The sequence below is a fragment of the Ctenopharyngodon idella genome, chromosome 18 (assembly GCF_019924925.1).
Source record: "Ctenopharyngodon idella isolate HZGC_01 chromosome 18, HZGC01, whole genome shotgun sequence".
In the NCBI taxonomy this organism is placed as follows: domain Eukaryota; kingdom Metazoa; phylum Chordata; class Actinopteri; order Cypriniformes; family Xenocyprididae; genus Ctenopharyngodon; species Ctenopharyngodon idella.
Genome location: NC_067237.1, coordinates 30,686,444 through 30,706,311, shown reverse-complemented (window position 1 = coordinate 30,706,311; position 19,868 = coordinate 30,686,444). Strand labels below are relative to the sequence as shown.

Genomic DNA, 19,868 nt, shown 5'->3' with positions numbered 1-19,868 from the left:
ATTGAATTGGTCAAAACCAATGGGAATGTGGCCTATGAAAACTCAAGTGGAAAGAAAATTTCCTTTAAAACCTTTTGTTCACTTTATAGTTACTGAAAAAGGTTTAAGTTGGGTCTTGTAAAGAGTATACCCAAGTGTGAACATCCAAGTTTTTCCCAAATCATTGAGCTCTCAAAGGAGGGCTCAGTCTTAAAGTCTTAAGTAATTTTTCAACTTTTTTTTATTATTATTATTATTATTTTTTTTTTTTTTTTATGAAGATGCACTCTCCAACAAAACCACCCCAATCATTCTAGAATGATTAATCCAAATATAGATATTCAAGGCTCTGGCAGAAATTCCTGGGTTTTTTTATTTATTTATTTTTATAGCGAAAGATATATCGCAGGAAAACAAAATATTGCATGTCAGTTTTTTTCAATATTGTGCAGCCCTCATCTCAGTGCAGAGGAACTGCCGTCGTCTTGTAATGCAGTGTGGTTTTTATATTTGACTGCGCTCTAAGCTGCCATAATGTAATTAAAATGAATCTCAATGGACAAAAGTTTGTCACTAACCTCTTCACGAGTGTGTGTATTTTGATGCACATTTGTGGTTGAATTCACAATTTAATTACCATTAGTGAAATTGACTTGATATTAAATAGGGAATGAAAATTCTTCATATCTGTAGCATTGATGCTTGACTGCTCCATCTCACGGATAATGTAAAAAACATTAATCTGTTTCTTAGCTGAAAGAGTGCGCAGATGAGGAGCGAGGGAAAGGCTATCTGATGTCCTGCCTGGTGGACCACCGTGCTAACATCACAGAACGCCAGTGTCATCAGTACATCACCAAGATGACCAGCATCATCTTCAGCGACTATCGGCTCATATGCGGCTTTATGGATAATTGCAGAGAAGACATCAACATCCTGCAGTGTGGAAGCATCGCTGTCGGAGAAAAAGTAAGCTTGCGTTCCAATAATAGTGAAGAATGCTTTGACTCCTAGCCCACTTAAAACCGCAAAGCTCTAGAATATCCCTTTGGGAAACCATAGGATGTTGGCTTGGTACCAGATGGCTCTGTGATGATGTGACTCTGCCATTCCCAATGTGTCCACATTCCTCCAGGCATGATTAAATATGGGCACCCGATCACCACACTTGCCTTGTTCCCCCGGGCGCACTCTGCTGAAATTAAAAAAGTTAACTTTAGACTTGTCTGCTCGTTGACTTAAAATAGCCTAAATAAGCGCAGACTGCCACACATACAAGATGAGGAATGAAAATTATATTTGGCGTCTTAGTGGGTGTACACATATTTTCGATGTCTTTTTAGCTCATGGGCTATGCAGTATTTAGGTACTTTTTAGTATATGAGGAACTGACATTAAGTTGCGTGCTTTAAATTATGACTCTTAATTACTGAGTGGATGTCATCAACACTGTTTTACTAGTTTATATTTTTTCTTGGGTGGTGTTTTTTTTTTTTTTGTTTTTTTGTTTTTTCAGGCCTCAAAAAGTGTTTAGCGGTTAAAGGCAGGGCCATCACTTAAAATCACGGGCCAGTGTCTAAAATTGTCAATTTTTTTGGTTTGTTTTATTTAATACTATATATATTAGTGCTGTCAAAATTAAAGTGTTAACGCATGCGATTAAAGTTTTCGGTTTAACGCATTGAAAATATTTCGCACAATTAACGCAGCATCCATTTTTTCCGTCATACTTTAGCTTGCATTACATTTATATGATCACACTATCATTCATTCATCTGCTATTAAACCATTCAAACTATGAGACGCAAAAAATAACTTAAATCTGTACTGGCACGTTGTTTGTGAATCTCCTGTCTGTGTGACACACATGCGACTCGTGCGGACAGAAAGCCGCTTCAGACAGCGTGCCGGCCTCATTGACTTCTCTTTCGCGCTTAAACAGACAAAAACACACAAAAGTATGCCAAAATGCCCGCTTTGTCAAGTATCCTCATAATCACAGTCTTAAACTAGTTTTAATTGACTGTAAAGAGTTGTGAGGACATCGAATGTGTGTCAGATCCGCATCATGTGCGTCAGATCTTAAATAATAAACCTGTTGCTGTGATGTCTGTTATTAATGTTAATCAAGGAACAAAAGACAGAGAAAATCACTCACTGCTCTTGACTGAATAACTTTTGTAGCTTTAATAAGGATTAATCTATATTTAGTTTTTTAATTTATGCAGTGAAGTGTTTGACAACTTTATTCAAATATTTAAAATATACTGTCTTTATGTTGTTTCTACATTAATTTGGAGATTAAATGTGAAATGACAATATAAAATGTATTGAAAAGTTTAATATTAGGTGTGATTTAATCATGATTACAGAAAAATGTGTGATTAACTAGTTATTTTTTAATCAATTGACAGCACTAATTTATATATATATATATATATATATATATATATATATATATATATAATGTATATGTTTTTTCACTCTCCCAGTGTTGTTCTTAACTAAAACTGTTAATAGTTTGAACTAAAGTTGAAATAAAAAAAATAATACAACTTAAACTTAAGAACTTACATTTTAAGATGAAGTACTAAAATTACTATAACTAAAAAAAGATAAATAGAACTAATCAAAATAAAAAAATAAAAAATAAATAAATAAAAAAATACAAAGAATTATATGTACATATTATAAATAATATTTTTATTAAAACAATATAAAAAAAAATGAAATGCAGAATATTAATAAATACTATGATAGTAACTAAATAATACTAAAATAACACTATTAATAAAATAATTATATTAAATCATTTTTTTCCACTTCTTCTGCACTTTTCTGCAGGATTTTTGTCTCATAATTAAAAACGTCATTGTTAGTCTCTTTGATTTTCAATGAAAAATATCTAACTAGTTGACATTTTTCTTCCCTCCCTTTTGTCCCTTCAGTCTAACATTTCTGTTGTCCCAAAATAAACCCTAAGCCAAGTTGTCCTGAGTCCCAAAGCCAAATAATTAGTCCCCTTTTTTTTTCTTCCTGTTAGGACCTGCATTCCCAGGGTGAGGTGATTGCGTGTCTGGAGAGGGCTCTGGTCAGGGAGGCAGAGCAGCAGGAAAAGGCTCATCAAATCAAGAGCGACTGCAAAAAGTCCATCATGAGAGTGGCCGAACTGTCTGCGGATGATTTCCACCTCGACCGCTACCTCTACTTCTCCTGCCGAGACGACCGGGAGCGCTTTTGTGAAAATGTATGTGTCAGCTTCTCTAATATCATCTCATCCATCAACCTAATCAGCTGCAACCTAATTTGCATACTTGTACTACTCACTACAAGTATGTACTTTGCTGGTTCAGTACCATGAAGGGGGTGGGCTGACATGATTGACAGCTGCCCCTCATGTGCTCTGAGTCAGAATGACAGGATTAGACCACATAGCTGCTTTGTGTAGGAGATGTGGGCCGATGTGTTGATGTGTGCACATCTGATATGTGTGAACGTGAAGTGTTGAATATCTCTCGGTTGACCTGCTTAACGTTTTATGGATGTTTTTCTTTTGCAGACCCAAGTGGGAGAGGGCAGAGTGTACAAATGCCTGTTCAACCATAAATTTGAAGAAGCAATGTCAGAAAAGGTGCGCCACATCTACAGTTATCGATATTATGGGAATTAACCGCATGATTATGCAATGTAAATGCAAATTTATCGGAAACATAAGCAGTTTTTGTTTTGTTTCTCAACCAGTTCAGTGCAACAGTTTGTGCATAAAATGTCAGTGTGGGAGAGTAGTGTCTGAGCCGAAGTCATAGTCAAGAAGAATCCACAAGAATGTTGGTGGTCAGTTTAGTGAATGTCTTTGTCCTTTCTGAGTGTCTGTGTACTTAATAAGCATCTCTGTCCACAGTGCAGAAACGCCCTGACCACTCGGCAAAAGCTCATTGCTCAAGATTATAAAGTCAGTTATTCCCTTGCAAAGGCTTGTAAGGCCGACCTACGCAAATACCATTGTAACCCGGACACCAGCATGCCCCGCGCCCGAGAGGCCAGACTCTCCTACCTCCTCCTCTGCCTGGAATCTGCTGTTCACAGAGGTCTGTTAATATACAGATTTTTACCCAAACTTTGGGTATATTTGTAATAGAATACTACAATTGTACTCATGCTACTTAATTCTACTCATGCTACACGTTTTTTTAATTAATTTATTTATTTATTTGTAATGTTGAATGGCTATAATTAGTGGCTAAAATTGAGGAATAAAAATCATTTTCATAGAGACATCAGTAGCAGTATTGATATCAGTGAGACTGGCCGTCTTTCATAAAAAGATCCCGTTAAACTAATTTTTAATTTTTTGACAAGACTAAGTTTTATATAACATCTGTTTAACTTATAACATGAAAGTAAGGTTAATAATATAACTTGGAGAACAAAATTTTCAGTTTTACTCAAATTAGGGTGATGCAAAAATAAATACACCCCACTGAAAGTCTCTGGAGCGAAGCTAAATTTTAGACTACAGATGTCTAATTTAACAAGAATTCAACCACAGGTGAGTCTAATTATTCATTACACTGGTGTCAAGCAGACAGTTGACTATAAAAGGGTGTTGGTGTTAAAACTCCTTCCCATTTTATGCTGTCAGCAATGGCACCACATGGAAGAGAAATGTCACAAGACTTGAGAAAGAAAATAATTTCTTTACACCAGAAAGGTGAAGGCTACAAGAAGATCAGCAAAGCTTTACTTATCAGAATACTGTAACAAAAGTGGTACAAAAATTAAAAAAAGAAGGAACTGCAACCATCTCACAGAGACGTCCAGGTCGTCCACAGAAGTTAACACCTCGACACCTTTTCTAATGAGAAGGGTTGAAGAAAATTGGCATGCAAGTTCACTGCAGTTATCTAAAGAAGTAGAAAACCAAACTGGGGTGACTATTTCCCGTGACACAATACGGCGTACATTGTAGAGGAATGGCATGCATGGGTGCTGTCCACGAAAGAAGCCTCTCCTAAAGCCTAGGCCTAAAAAAGCCCACCTAGAGTTTGCCAGGGCCCATGCTGACAAAGATGAAGACTACTGGGACTCTATACTCTGGAGTGATGAGACTAAGATAAATGTTTTTGGAACTGATGGCTTCAAAACTATATGGCGTTGCAAAGGTGAGGAATACAAAGAAAAATGCATGGTGCCTACAGTGAAACATGGTGGTGGCAGTGTCCTTATGTGGGGCTGCATGAGTGCTGCTGGTGTCGGGGAGCTGCATTTCATTGATGGCATCATGAATTCACAGATGAACTGCGCTATACTGAAAGAGAAGATGCTACCATCACTCCGTGCCCTTTGTCGTCGTGCACTTTTCCAACATGACAATGATCCTAAACACACATCTAAGGCCACTGTTGGATATCTGAAGAAGAACAGGGTGGAAGTGATTCATTGTCTCCTGATCTGAACCCAATCGAACACCTATGGGGAATTCTGAAGAGACAAGTTGAGCATCACTCTCTATCCAGCATCCAGTCTCTAAAAGAGGTCATTCTCGAAGAATGGAAAAAGAAAGATGTTGCAAAATGTCACCAACTTGTTCATTCCATGCCTAGAGGACTTGGTGCTGTCATTAAAAATCATGGAGGCCATACAAAGTACTAGATGTAGTAGTTTTTGTTGTGGGGTGTACTCATTTTTACATCACCCTAATTTGAGTAAAACTGAAAAATGTGTAATCTAAGTTATATTATTAACCTTACTCTTTCATGTTATAAGTTAAACAGATGTTATATAACGTGTTTTGGAGAAAAACATTTATTTCATAATGTGATTTTTTTTTTTTTTTTTTTTTTTTTTTTTTTTCCACTTTCAATCCCACTTTTAATTATTTTCCTTCAATAAAAGGTTAGATTTTTGCTAATATCCTTTATCCTTTCGATTAAAGATCGAAAGGATAAACAATGCAGATTTATTTTTACAGTCATCTTTGATCATATTTATCAAGGGTGCCAATAATTCTGACCACAACTGTATATAGTATACAAGTGTGAAAGTGTGCAGTATCACATATCTGCACAAAATGCATTCTTAGAGCATTCTTTTGCATTTTTTAAAAACATTAAATGCAGTATACTGTATATACTGCGTATTATGCCGTCAGCAATGCGCTAGTATTCTATTCCAGGCATATTTCTTTTCATTCATGCATGTTCCTCTGTTCAAGGCTATTTATTGATTTGCTGCAACCTAATAAGTTTGTTCATTGTTATGTTCCTTCCCGCGGGTTTGACCGCTGTCATCTCAGGCCGTACGGTGACCGGAGACTGTCAGGGTGAGATGCTGGACTACAGACGCATGCTAATGGAGGATTTCTCCCTGAGCCCTGAGATCGTGTTGCATTGTCGAGGAGAGATCGAGGCGCACTGCTCAGGACTGCACCGCAAGGGCCGAACCCTCCACTGCCTCATGAGAGTCGCCCGAGGGGACAAGGGCATGGTGGACAACCTCTGTCAGACAGCAGTAAGAACCGTTGGGATTGTGGGAAAGGGTATTGGATATTTAATAGTACTTTGTACTTTTTAAACAAGTCATCATTTCAATAAGTTTAATTCTACTTTTCAGTATGCCCACCAAAGCTGCATTTATTTATTTGATCAAAATACAGTAAACACAGTAATATTGTGAAATATTATTACAGTTTAAAATAACTGTTTTGTATTTGCATATATTTTAAAATTAAGTTTATTCCTGTGATGCAAAGCTGAATTTTCAGGATCATTACTTCAGTCTTCAGTGTCACTTGATCCTTCAGAAATCATTCTAATATGCTGATTTGCTGCTCAAAAACTGTTTGTTTTAGGGGAAACTGATGAAAAGAAAGTTCAAAAGAACAGCATTTATTCTTTTGTAACATTATAAATGTCTTTACTGTCACTTTTGATCAATTTAATGTTTCTTTGCTGAATAAAAGTATTGATTTCTTTCAAACTTTACCCCAAACGGTAGTGTAGTCTTATAAGCATGAATTGCTTTCTCAGAATTTGTTTTATTTATTATTTACTTAGACTACTGCTAATTTTTTATATTGTCTTCTTTTTTAAAAAATTTTTTTTCCATCTGTGACTTTAATTATTTGTCTACTGTAGCTTCAGACTCTTATCCAGTCAGCAGACCCCGGCACTGATTACCGGATTGATCGCGCGTTGAACGAAGCCTGTGAGTCTGTGATCCAGACAGCCTGCAAACACATCCGTAGCGGAGATCCTATGTGAGTCATCTTAACATAGTGAAAATACTTTCAAGAAATGGTGGTGTATTTTACTCTATCATCAATGTTCATGACTCCAGGGGAAACTGCTAATCAGTAGGCAACTGTAGTTTGTCACAGGATTTATTTGGTGAGATAAGATTCCTGTAGAGATTATTCCACTTGACTTCATGCTTTGTTTAAAGCTTCGATACTGTCTGGTTATTGAGTTTCCTCTCAAAGTCTTTCTTTCGCAGGCACCATATTAAATTGGAGTGGATTTAGAGGAGAGAGTCAAATCCAATTAAGTGTGTGCAGAGTGTAAATGTGTCACTCACTTTTTCTAAGAGGAGGAAAGATGGTACAGGCATTCAAGTTGTAGAATACAACGCAGTCCAGTTACACAGTATCTGCATTAAAGGGATAGTTCACCCAAAAATGAAAATTTTGTCATTTACTCAACCTTTGAGTTGTTCCAAACCTGTATATATTTCCTTGTTCTGCTGAACACAAAGGAAGATATTTGGAAGAATGTTTGTAACCAAGCAGATCTCACCCCCCACTGACTACCATAGTAGGGGGAAAAAATACTATGGTAGTCAATGGGGGGTGAGATCTGGTTGGTTACAAACTCTTTGTACAGCAGAACAAAGAAATATATACAGGTTTGAAACAACTTGAGAGTGAGTAAATGATGACAAAATTTTCATTTTTGGAGTAAAAAGGAGTTCAAAATACCTTTTCAGCGATATACTCTCAGTAAACATCCCAACACCGCCCACGCTGCTGAGAGCGCCGTTTAGATGAACATGTAAATATGTGCTGTGCGTGTTCCTCTCAATAACAAAATAAACAGAAAACAAAAATTACAGTGGTGAGAAAAGAGCAGTTAAGAAAGCATCTTATCACAGCTATGTTTGCATGAGCCCTGCAGTTCAGTTTTGGACTGATTTTGTTTGAAATGACAATTTCTTCAATTTCTCTTGAAGAATATCAGGGCCTTTAGAAGAGACTGATAACCAAAACGTTTTATTTATTTGTTTGTTACATTTTTTTTTTCTTGTGAAATTTGTAAAAAAAAAATAAATAAATAAATAAATGTCTAGTGAGTCCAGTTACACATTGTTCGCATTGGAAGAACTAAAAAAAAATAACTGAAACTATTTATTTTTTTAATATTTTTATTTGTTTACTTTTTTGTGATATTTGTAAAAAGAAATGTCTGCACTGGAAGAAAATGTATGTAATACTCAAATAAAAAAGGTTCTGTTGTATGGCTTTTTTTGAGTATTATATACAGTCTCTTTTTCCAATGCATTTTTTAAATATCATAATTAATAAATAAATAAATACTTGTTTTAGTATATGCCTTTTTAATGTGTTTATTTATTTAGTTATTCAGTTTTTAACTTTATTTTTAGAATAATTGTTTTGTTTTTTGTTTTTGTAGAAAAATTGTGCTTTGGAAGAGACTGTAATACTCAAAGACATAACCAAAACTATTTCATTGTTCATTTTTTTTTTCATTCGTTCATTTATTCATTCAATGTATTTTATGATATTTGTAAGAATAAGTAAAAAAAAAAAAAAAAAGTAATAAAAAGTCAATATTTCATAATTTGGGGATTTTAAATGTATCAGTATCAGCCGAGATTGGATTGTACATTGTAATCTAATTCTCACTTAAATTTAATCTTTAAAACACTAAAAATTCAATAACACTGTTAACGTTTTTTTTCTACTGTACATTATAATGTTGTGCCTAAATTTACTTGAATTCACAGAGTGTTTTATTTTTTATTTATTTTGTTTGTGTGTGTGTGTAGGATTCTGTCTTGTTTAATGGAGCACCTTTACACAGAGAAGATGGTTCAGGACTGTGAACACCGCCTGCTGGAGCTGCAGTACTTCATTTCAAGAGACTGGAAGTAATCAACCTAACCTTTCCATTTCCTTTTTTTTTACCTGACCTTACCCGATGACTCATACAAAATAAGACTCTTGAAACCCCCTCTTATGCTTTTAAGTTGATGTTTCGAGTGTGTTTGTGCAATAGCCTGTCGTTCAAATCCATTCAGTCAGTCCGAGGTCTTTATTGTATGCATTTAATAGCTCAGCACTCATCTGCAGTTTGATTTGCCTGCATGATGCGACCTTCACTGTGTGTTTCTCTCATCTGTTCAATTTGAGAAGGATGCCCACACAGTGCCATTATAATAAAACCATTAGATGGTCATAACTTCATTCACATCCCATTAGATTCAAGTGGTTTTTAATTAGAGCATTTTGAAACCGCAATTTGGTTTGATGGTCCATTGTGACAGACTGGCCGTGTGACAGCTTTGCTTGTTAGAGCCATAGAGAGACTGCTGTTTTGTTCTCTTTTGTGGCCGAATCATGACAAAAGGTGTTTAGCTTGATGTGTACCCCTTTTATTAGATGCTGATTCATTCAAATAGCACAGAATGCATTTGTGAGATTTGTGTACTATAGTTTAAAAGTTTGGGTGTTTCAATGTCTCATAAACCTTCAGAAATCATTCTAATATGCTGATTTGCTGCTCAAGAAGCATTTTTATGATAATCAGTGTTGAAAACAATTGTAATGCCTAATATTTTTGTGGAAACTTGATTTTTTTTTATTTAATTTTTTTTTTTTTCAGGATTCGTTGATGAACAGGAATTTCAAAAGAACAGCATTTATTTGAAATGGGAATCTTTTGTAAAATTATGCATCCTTGCTAAATAGTATTCATTACTTAGTATTACTGAGAATTTTGAACGGTAGTGTACTTTACACTATATGCATATATACATAGACTTACTGTTATTCGATGAAGGATTGATTTCAGGTATATACACAATTGTGCTTTCATTTTTATAGCAGTGGCTGAGGTTAAAGAGGATAAAGAGGTTATATCAGTAAGCACTGTTTCTGAACTCCTTGAAATGCCTCGATTGAAGTCTTGAGTTTTGTTCCAGGAACGTACACGTCACAACAATATTCCTCATTTACATAATTCCTGCCCAAGGCATACGCAAAATAAAGGGGCGAGGCCTGGTTGAGGTGTATTAGTAGTGTGTTGTCACCATATCCAAGAAACTCTGTTTTTTTTCAACCCGTATCTAACACAGTTATGGTAAGAGGCGTGACATTTCCGAAACACACTTAAAGCAATCACAACACACTGATCCAGCTGACCAATCAGGACACATTGTGCTTTTCAGAAGGATGGGCTTCATAGAGACAGGAATTAAATAGGGGTACATTTCCCAAAAGCATCGTTATCAAACTATGGTCGCAAGTTCCATTGAATTGTGTTGGTAATGACGGAACTTGCGACCATAGTTGGCTTGGGGAAATGCACCCCGGAGCATTACTGCCAGACTTAGGAAGAAAGGGTGCTGCAACAATGTAAAATATGTGGAAAACATGGTGTTTTTTGAACGTTCAAGAATGAAAACCTATTCTAGTAGTCCACAAAAACAAAATCAAGACTTTGTAAAAGGGCTTAATAGGTCCTCTTTAAAACTACCTGGGTTAGGCATGTGACTGATTTATTTATTTTTTTTCTGCTGTGTGTTTTTTTTTCCTCCAGGCTTGATCCTGTCTTATACCGTAAATGTCAGAATGATGCATCCAGACTGTGCTACACACCAGGCTGGAATGAAAGCACTGATCTCATGCCTCCTGGCGCTGTGTTTTCCTGCTTGCACCGCCATGCTTACCGGACAGAAGAGCAGGGCAGAAGGGTGAGAGACACAAATAATGCGCTTTTTTTAGTTTGTCAGTTCTCATTAAAGAGTTAATTCAATTAATATTCTGTCATTTACTCACCCTTGTGTCATTCCAAATCCATAAGACCTTTGTTCGTCTTCGGAACACAGATGAAGGTATTTTTAATGAAATCTAAAAGATTTTTGTCCTTCTGTTGACTAGTCTATATTTAGCCAAAACTCTGAGATCATAAAAAAAAATTCAAATGAATCAAGCAGTTTAATCTAAGTCTTCTGAAGAGACACAATCGTTTTATATGATGAACCTTTTTGATCAGTGAACACTGTGTACAGCATTTAGATTTGGTCATGCATGCTTGCCTGACACTTGAGAACCAATGAGGTTTGTTCTCGTGTGTTACGCAGCGCATTTAAACTTCCTCAAGGACCAGTGAGATTTGTTCTTGTGCGTCAAGCAAGTACGGCTGGGCTTCTGTTTATGTTTGCTTATCAAAGTTTATATGTGAATAAAAGCCTGAATTCAATCTGTTCATCATATAATTTTGATTCTTCAGAAGACTTGGTTTAAACCCCTTGAATCATATGGATTTATTTTACGATCTCTTTATGAACTTGAGCGTCAGAGTTGTGGGTGGATAGACTTTCAGTGGAGGGACAGAAATCGTTAAAAATATCTTCATTTGTTTTCTGAAGATGAACGGAAGTCTTTGGAATAACACATGGGTGAGCAAATGATGACTTTTTTTTTTTTTTTTTTTTTTTTTTACATTTTTGGGTGAACTAACCATTTAAGACACTGAAGAGACAATCAGAATGAGGTCTGGTCCACTTTACAGTTTATTCTGACTAGGAACTACCCACTTTTGACTAACATATAAAAGTCAACTGTGTTTGATCACTTTATATGAGACAAAAAGCATGTAGAATAGAGAGCATGAGGTTTTGGATTCAGCCATTGAATTTGATAGATAATTGGACTGGTATTCTGTCACAATATTCAACTGATGTGGAAAAAATTCACTGACTCCCGTGTCCAGCTCACGAGGGACTGTAAGGTGGAAGTCCAGAGAATTCTTCACCAGAGAGCTCTGGATGTTAAGTTGGACCCTGAGCTCCAGAAACGCTGCATGACTGACCTGGGAAAATGGTGCAGTGAGAAGACAGACACTGGACAGGTAGAAAATGCATTAAATTTTGGATGAAACTCCTCAGTCTTGCAGGAGTATCAGTGAACGATGAGCATCTCTACTTCAGTGATTCAGAGGTAGTTTTTTTCTGTCTCAGGAACTGGAGTGTCTTCAGGACCATCTAGAGGACCTGGTGTCAAACTGCAGAGACGTGGTGGGAAACCTGACGGAACTAGAATCTGAGGTACATTTCACATTTTACTCCACTGCAGGTACACAAACCTGTGTAAAAGAAATAGCTTGCAAGGTAGGTACTGTTTTTCAATTAATTCAGCTTCAACTTCTTAACTTACAAACTCCATTTGAAGGTTTGTGGATCATTTTAGCATTAAGTGTGCTATATATATATATATATATATATATATATATATATATATATATATATATATATATATATATATATATATATATATATATACATTTTTTTTTTTTTTTTTTTTATAAATATTATGCTTTTTTTTCAGCATCTAGTTAAATTAGTTACTTTATTTTTTTTTTAATAAAATTAATACTTTTATTTAACTAGGATGCATTAAGTTGATCAAAAGTGACAGTAAAGACATTTATAATGTACCAAAAGGTTTCTATTTTACATGAATGCTTTTTTTTTTTTTTTTTTTTTTTTTTTTTACTGTCTATCCCTCAAAGAATCCTGAATTTTTTTCCTCATTTTTCTCATGAAATTTATCACAATTTCCACAAAAATATTAAGCAGCAAATACTGTTTTCAACATTGATAATAATAAAAACTGTTTCTTGAGCAGCAAATCAGCATATTAGAATTATTTCAGAAGGATCATGTGACACTGAAGCCTGGAGTAATGATGCTGAAAATGTAGCTTTGTCATCACAGGAATAAATTACATTTTAAAATATATTCAAATAGAAAACAGTCATTTTAAATTAAATATTTTTTTCACAATATTACTGTTTTACTGTATTTTTGATCAAATAAATGCACATTTGGTGAGCATAAGATACTTATTTCAAAAACATTAAATTATCATATATAATCTTATATCTTAAAAGATCTATACATATATAAATAATTGTAGGATTTTTTATTTATGGCCATACTGTTGTTGTGTTTACAGGATATTCAGATTGAAGCCCTGCTGATCCGAGCCTGTGAACAGGTCATCCAGAACCACTGCCATGTAAGTACTAACCGCACACATCTAAATATTCCCTGTATTTATTAAATCTGAATTTCTTATTTCTGTATCCTTCCTCCCAGGACATAGCTGATAATCAGATAGACACAGGGAATCTTCTAGAATGCCTGGTGCAGAACAAACATCAGAGGGAAATGAATGATAAATGTGCTGTGGGCGTCACTCATTTCCAGCTGGTAAGCTAGTCACACAACCAATTTCCCTATGGTACATTTGAATGATGACAGTAAATGTTTTCCCAAATGTCATCCTGTCCCAGCAGAGATCCTACTGAATGGTTTTGGGTTGGTTTGGGGTATTGATGCATATGTTGACCATGCTAATTAATCAGCTGACATTTGACATTTTGAGATTGACATCATATTTTCTGAGTGAATTATGTGTATATATTGTGAAAATTAACTACTATCACAAAAATTTTTATATAATGCACATAGGCTTTATACTAACATTACACTATCGTTCAAAAGTTTGGGGTCAGTAAGGTTTTTTTAATGTTTTAGAAAGAAGTCTCTTCTGTTCACCAAGGCTGCATTTATTTGATCAAAAATACAGTAAAACAGTAATATTGTGAAATATTTTTACATTTTGAAATAACTATTTTCTATTTGAATATATTTTAAAATGTTATTTATTTCTGTGATGGGAAAGCTAAATTTTCAGCATCATTACTCCAGTCTTCAGTGTCACATGATCCTTCAGAAATCATTCTAATATGCTGATTTGCTGCTCAAGAAACATTTCTTATTATTATCAATGTTGAAAACCATTTTGCTGCTTAATATTTTTGAATGGTACTGTATATCACACTGAAATGAGGTGTACTACCCAACAGTCTTTGTGAGTTTTGAGATATGGGATGTATTTTTATTCAAGTGTATACTTGTCTACCCTGTAGGTTCAGATGAAGGACTTCCGCTTCTCCTACAAGTTCAAAATGGCCTGCAAGGAGGACGTACTCAAACTCTGTCCAAACATTAAGAAGAAGTGAGTTCACATATCCCAGAGATCCATTACTGATATGATTCATGGCTGTTCTGCAGGCTTTGAAGCATTCTGCATAAACTGTTTTGATTTTGTAATTTAATTTTGATGGTGATTTATATTTATTATATAACATCTTTCCATAGAGGCTTAAATCATCACTGCTAGTCTATGTGTCTCCTCTTATTTTGGCACTTTCTTGCTTTCTCTCTCCCTGACACAAATTTATCCTCTTGATCCCCTGCCTCCTAGTGTCTCTTTCACCCTCTTCATGTGTCATTTCGTGTTTCTTCCACCTCAGGGCAGATGTTGTCATCTGTTTGAGCACCACAGTGAGGAACGACACACTACAGGAAGTGAAAGATCAGCGTGTCTCTCTGAAATGTCGGAAACAGCTGAGGGTGGAAGAGCTGGAGATGGTAAATTCACTTAAGTTAAATGAGACACTATGTCGTTCAGACCTTTATTTCTGTACAACAAAATTGAACTGTGATTTTTATACAATCAAGGACCTAAAAGCATCATTAAAACTTCATTACACTGAAGCTGTACTTTCAGATGTCACACTCTCTGTTCTATTCGTTTACAGTCAGAGGACATTCGACTAGAACCTGAGCTACATGACGCTTGTAAGAAGGATATCAACAAGCTCTGTTCCTCTTTTGCCTATGGAAATGCTCAGGTAAAGTTTTACTTTGATCTTTTACTTTTCTAGCTTTATGCACCCACCTACAGTTGCTGCATGCAGACACATGATGAAACTAGTGAAAGAAGCTTCATATAACAAGATTCCCACAGTCATGGCACACCTGGAAATAGTAGAGAATTTTAAAATTGAGATTTCTGTGTCATATAAATGTCTTAAGAAAAGGTAAATCCTCCATTGAACCACATTTAAATATCTGTTTTCTGTGCATTTTTTTATTTACGTAAACTAGGGTTTGTATTAAAATAAATGAAACAATTACATTCCATAATTCCAGAAGTTTCAATAAACGAATGTTCTTCAGCTTTTACACTTTTTTTTACCAATTAATATACATGACTTTTCTAGTCATTTGTAATTACAGGGATTTTAAAATATATATATATTAAATAAATGTTACTTGATAAAATATCTCACACTTTAGATTAGGGTCCAATTCTCATTATTAACTGTTACATCCAAGGACATATGTTTTGTTTTTTGTTTTTCCCTTTCTCTGTTTTTTTTTTTTCTCTCTCACTACTTCCATAAGCAGGAAGTGATGGCTGCCACCTGACTCCAATAATTGGTGTTCTGACTTGATTGGAGGAGGGGAGAAAGCTGTGGAGATTTAAGCAGCCATTGCACAGAGCAGTGTGTGTGTGTGTGTGGAGGCTGCGTTGTGAGGCTTCTTTTCCCAACCCAGAAAGACTTATTTGTTATTTTGACTTATACCTTGTTGATTAATTTCTTTGTTATTGTGTTGACACTTTTGTTGTACTTGGTGCTACCAGAAAACCCTTTTGTTTTTGTAAGTTATCATCTCTTTTGTACATACTTTTGTTATTGTTTCTTTCTTTACCAAGTTTATATTAAATATTTGGGGAAGGGTTAGTAGAGAGGTGGGTGCCATTTTCTTTATATCTTGTTTTCTCTTGTTTAAGCTAGTTAGGGAGTTAGTTTATTATTGTATTTTCTTTTCTTTTCTTTTGTAGTTTAGTTAGAAAGAAACTAACAGTTAGAGGGTTTATGTTTGTTATTTTGGCCTTGCCCCCTCTTGAAGCCTTAACCCTCCCACATTAGTAAATAAAAGAACTTGTTGTTTTTGATATTGAGTTGTTTTTGGTCTTTGTTACAGCTCTGGGGTTGGGAATTGCACCTTTGCTGCCTCCACACATCTCACCATTTTTATTCTGTTACCTGTTCCTTACCCTAGACTAGCTGGGGATGTAACATTAACTAACTATTAACTATGACTTTTGCCTCAATAAACTCCTAATTACTGCTTATTAATAGTTAGTAAGGTAGTTGTTAAGTTTAGGTATTGGGTAAGATTAAGGCATATAGAATATGGTCATGCAGAATAAGGCATTAATATGTGCTTAATAAGTACTAATAAACAGCCAATATCCTAGTAATATGCATGCTAATAAGCAGCTAGTTAATAGTGAGAATGAACCTTAAACTAAAGTGTTACCAAATATTTATTTTATTAATTTCCATGATTTTTTTAAATTCTCCTTATATATGCTTGTTTTGCATGACTGTGGGAACCAAATTAAAAATAAGAAATAAAATGTTGGCTTACATCTTGATTTTTATCTGTTTTAGTTTATTTTAAGACTTGTTTTGTCTTATTTTAAATTATTAAGTCCCCCCTAAAAGTTTGTTGAGGCCCCCTAGTTGAAAACCACTGATTTAAATCCATTGATTTTAAGTATTATTGTCTAACATACAGTACAAATGGAAATCTTCCCCATCAATCTCCATAAAATGATTAAAAATACTTATTGAGTGATCATGAAAGAATGGTAAAAGTCATGGAAATCCACTGGTTAAATGTAGGAACCCTGTGAAAAAACCCTACGTTACAGACAGATGGTGTCACGCATATACAGTATGTAAACATGCAAAGTTCAAATTGCATGTTATACTAAATGGGATTTTCCTTACTCTTTGTAAATACATTTTCAATGTGCTACACTCTTAACTTTCTCACCCATTCCATTGAAACTAAGCTATAAAAATGATTCAGTCATAAATCATGTTGACACAGTCGTGAGAATATTAACATATGACCACACACATTAACATAATTACACTTATTCAGTAGTCAACAACCTGGCAGGGTCCTTTTTAGTCATGTAACAGCAATGGTTAGCCAATCATAATGGGTCTTTTAAAAAAAATATTTATGTGGGGGAAAAAATGTGTGTAACATAAAATATTAATGCGTTTAATCATGCCCTCTGACCTACATGTAAATGTAAATTTTTCTACCTTCAGCACAATTCCAGCTTTAACTACCACCTACAAAATATATAAAAAATGTGTCAGTTTAACGTTTTAATTCAGTGCGATTATTATTTGAAAAAGTTAATGCACTTAGTCATGTCCCTGATGACCATAAACAAGAAACCTTGACTAACCTTAAAGGTGCAGTAAGCAATTTCAGAGAAACACTGTTGATATTTGAAATCAACCCAAACAAACACACCCCTCCCTTCATTACCCTGTGATGAAAAAGCTCTTGCTTGATCATAACCCTTCTTTTTTCATTGATATTCCTCTGACCTTTTCTCTTTTGTAATGTCTCTCAGCCATCTCTTTTTCTACAGTCTTTCTTCAAATCTTCCTCTCGCTCATTCTCTGTCCTCCCCCATCATGCCTGGACACACCCCCTACTGCTGATTGGCTACAGTGCGTGTTGTGGTGCTCAGTTCAATCTACTTTCAACAGCATTTCTCAGAAATCGCTTACTGCACCTTTAACTTGACAATATAAGTGGAAAGAATAAAATGCTGGAGAAGTGTAGAATAGAGCCCTATTAACAAACTCCTTTTGGAGTTCTTTTCTCATTGGTATCTCTTTTCTTCCTCTCAGATCATTGAGTGTCTCAAAGAGAACAAGAAGCAGCTTTCCCAGGTGTGTCATCAGAAGGTCTTTAAGCTTCAGGGAAACTGAGATGATGGATCCAGAGCTGGACTATCAGCTCATGAGAGTGTGCAAGCAGATGATCAAGGTGAGGTGTTTTAGCAGGTAACTAACTTAGGCCAAGTTCTTCGGTTTCCTTCAGTCATGCCCTGACGTATCTAGCTTCATTAAAGCTTTCCTGTCAAACAGAGCGATCTGATGGTTATAAACGTACTCTGTATTGTCAAAGATCAATGGTAATAGTGTAACCTCCACGTTTTAATTACTTAAGCTCAATAAGATCAACATCAACAGGCCGAAGTGAAGCAGTTGATGGATTTGACCTGGTTTGGAAAAGAGTGTTAAACTCTCAAAACTCATCACCTTGTCTTTAAAGGTTATGTAATGAACAAATACAGTAGTGTTGTTCAAAAGTTTAGTGTCAGTAACATTTTTATTTTGAAACGCATAAATACTTTTTTGAAACAAATGTTTTACTTTTATTCAGCAAGGATACATTAAGTTGATCAAAAATGACAGTAAAGACATTTATAATGTTACAATAGATTTCTATTTCAAATAAATGCTGTTCTTTTGAACGTTCTATTCATCAAAGAATCCATGGTTACCACAAAAGATATTAAACAGCAACTGTATTTCTGTATAACAAATGTTTCTTGACCACAAAAATCATCATATTAGAATGATTTCTGAATGATCATGTGACACTGAAGACTGGAGTAATGATGTTGAAAATTCAGCTTTGCATCACAGGAATAAATTACGGTTTAAAATGTATTCAAATAGAAAAGTTATTTTCAATTCTAATTATATTTCACGTTATTACTGTATTTTAATGCTGTATTTTTAATGCATGTAAATGCAGATTATTCAAATGTTTGTGAAGTAGTGTGGTTTTAAAAAGGCTCCTGATTTTTAAATGTATCACTTGTTTTATGCCACATTACATCACAGAAGAGCAATGGAGTGATGTAGCGGTTAAAGCTAAGAGTTTATAATCACAAAATTGCTGGTTAATTTGCCAAAATGACTGAGCCATTAGCTATCACTATTTTGCTCTCGAGTACAGACATTCTGAATCTGCATTAAGGGCAATTCATTTTGTCTAAAGGCACATGCTAAATGACTACATGCTTGCTTACCCAAGAGTCTATGAGCTTTCGTATGTTTCCCATAGATCTGTCCAGTCAGTATTCTGTCTCTCCTTTGTCTTTCTCAACCTATTTCTTCTTGGTTTAGCGTTTTTGCACAGAGTCAGATGCTAAGAACGTCCTGCAGTGTCTAAAACTGAACAAGAACAGCGAGCTAATGGATCCAAAGTGTAAGCAGATGATCACCAAGAGACAAATCACTCAGAATACAGGTGAAGACCAAACACATCTCCACCAATAGAACCTTTCATTTCCAATTAGCTAGTTAGTCGAGATGTTTAATTTGAAGCTTTCTCATCTAAAAATCTCTCTGTTTGGCTCTGTTTTGAGGCTAGTTTCTGTCTTTACTTCCTGACCTTGAGATCAGAACTTTTTTTTTTTTTTGTCGTTGTTGTCTTGGTGTATTCAGACTACAGATTGAACCCAGTGTTGAGGAAGGCTTGTAAGCCAGACATTCCCAAGTTCTGTCAGAACATTCTCAACAAAGCCAGTGATGCCAATGAACTGGAGGGTCAAGTCATATCCTGCCTCAAACTCAAGTATGCAGACCAGGTATGTGTGTCACTGAATATTAGCAATGAATAAGTAAGGGATAATGTACAGTCAGCCGATTATTATAGCAAAATTATAGTCTTGTATCATTACCGAAGGATCTATTTTGCGATAATGACCATCTGACTGTACATTATCCTGCTTATTGCACAGCTAGTGCTTACTTACATAAATGTTGTTATTATTAATTATTGTTAACTAAAACTATTAAAAAAGCACTTTTAATAATTTAAATAATTCTGAAATT

At 35.0% G+C, this 19,868-nt stretch overlaps 1 protein-coding gene across 1 annotated transcript in view; it reads left to right on the top strand.

Annotated features, from left to right (window-relative positions):
• LOC127499479 (Golgi apparatus protein 1-like) overlaps nt 1-19,868 on the top strand; it is a 53,734-nt gene that overhangs the window by 22,827 nt on the left and 11,039 nt on the right. The window contains 19 exon segments of the mRNA XM_051869828.1: nt 733-948; nt 3,023-3,226; nt 3,539-3,610; nt 3,881-4,067; nt 6,275-6,489; nt 7,116-7,237; nt 9,043-9,144; nt 10,815-10,968; nt 11,991-12,128; nt 12,238-12,324; nt 13,235-13,297; nt 13,378-13,491; nt 14,214-14,302; nt 14,601-14,718; nt 14,889-14,981; nt 17,868-17,939; nt 17,941-18,006; nt 19,158-19,281; nt 19,479-19,621. Of these exon segments, the coding sequence (XP_051725788.1) occupies nt 733-948; nt 3,023-3,226; nt 3,539-3,610; nt 3,881-4,067; nt 6,275-6,489; nt 7,116-7,237; nt 9,043-9,144; nt 10,815-10,968; nt 11,991-12,128; nt 12,238-12,324; nt 13,235-13,297; nt 13,378-13,491; nt 14,214-14,302; nt 14,601-14,718; nt 14,889-14,981; nt 17,868-17,939; nt 17,941-18,006; nt 19,158-19,281; nt 19,479-19,621 (2,379 nt within the window).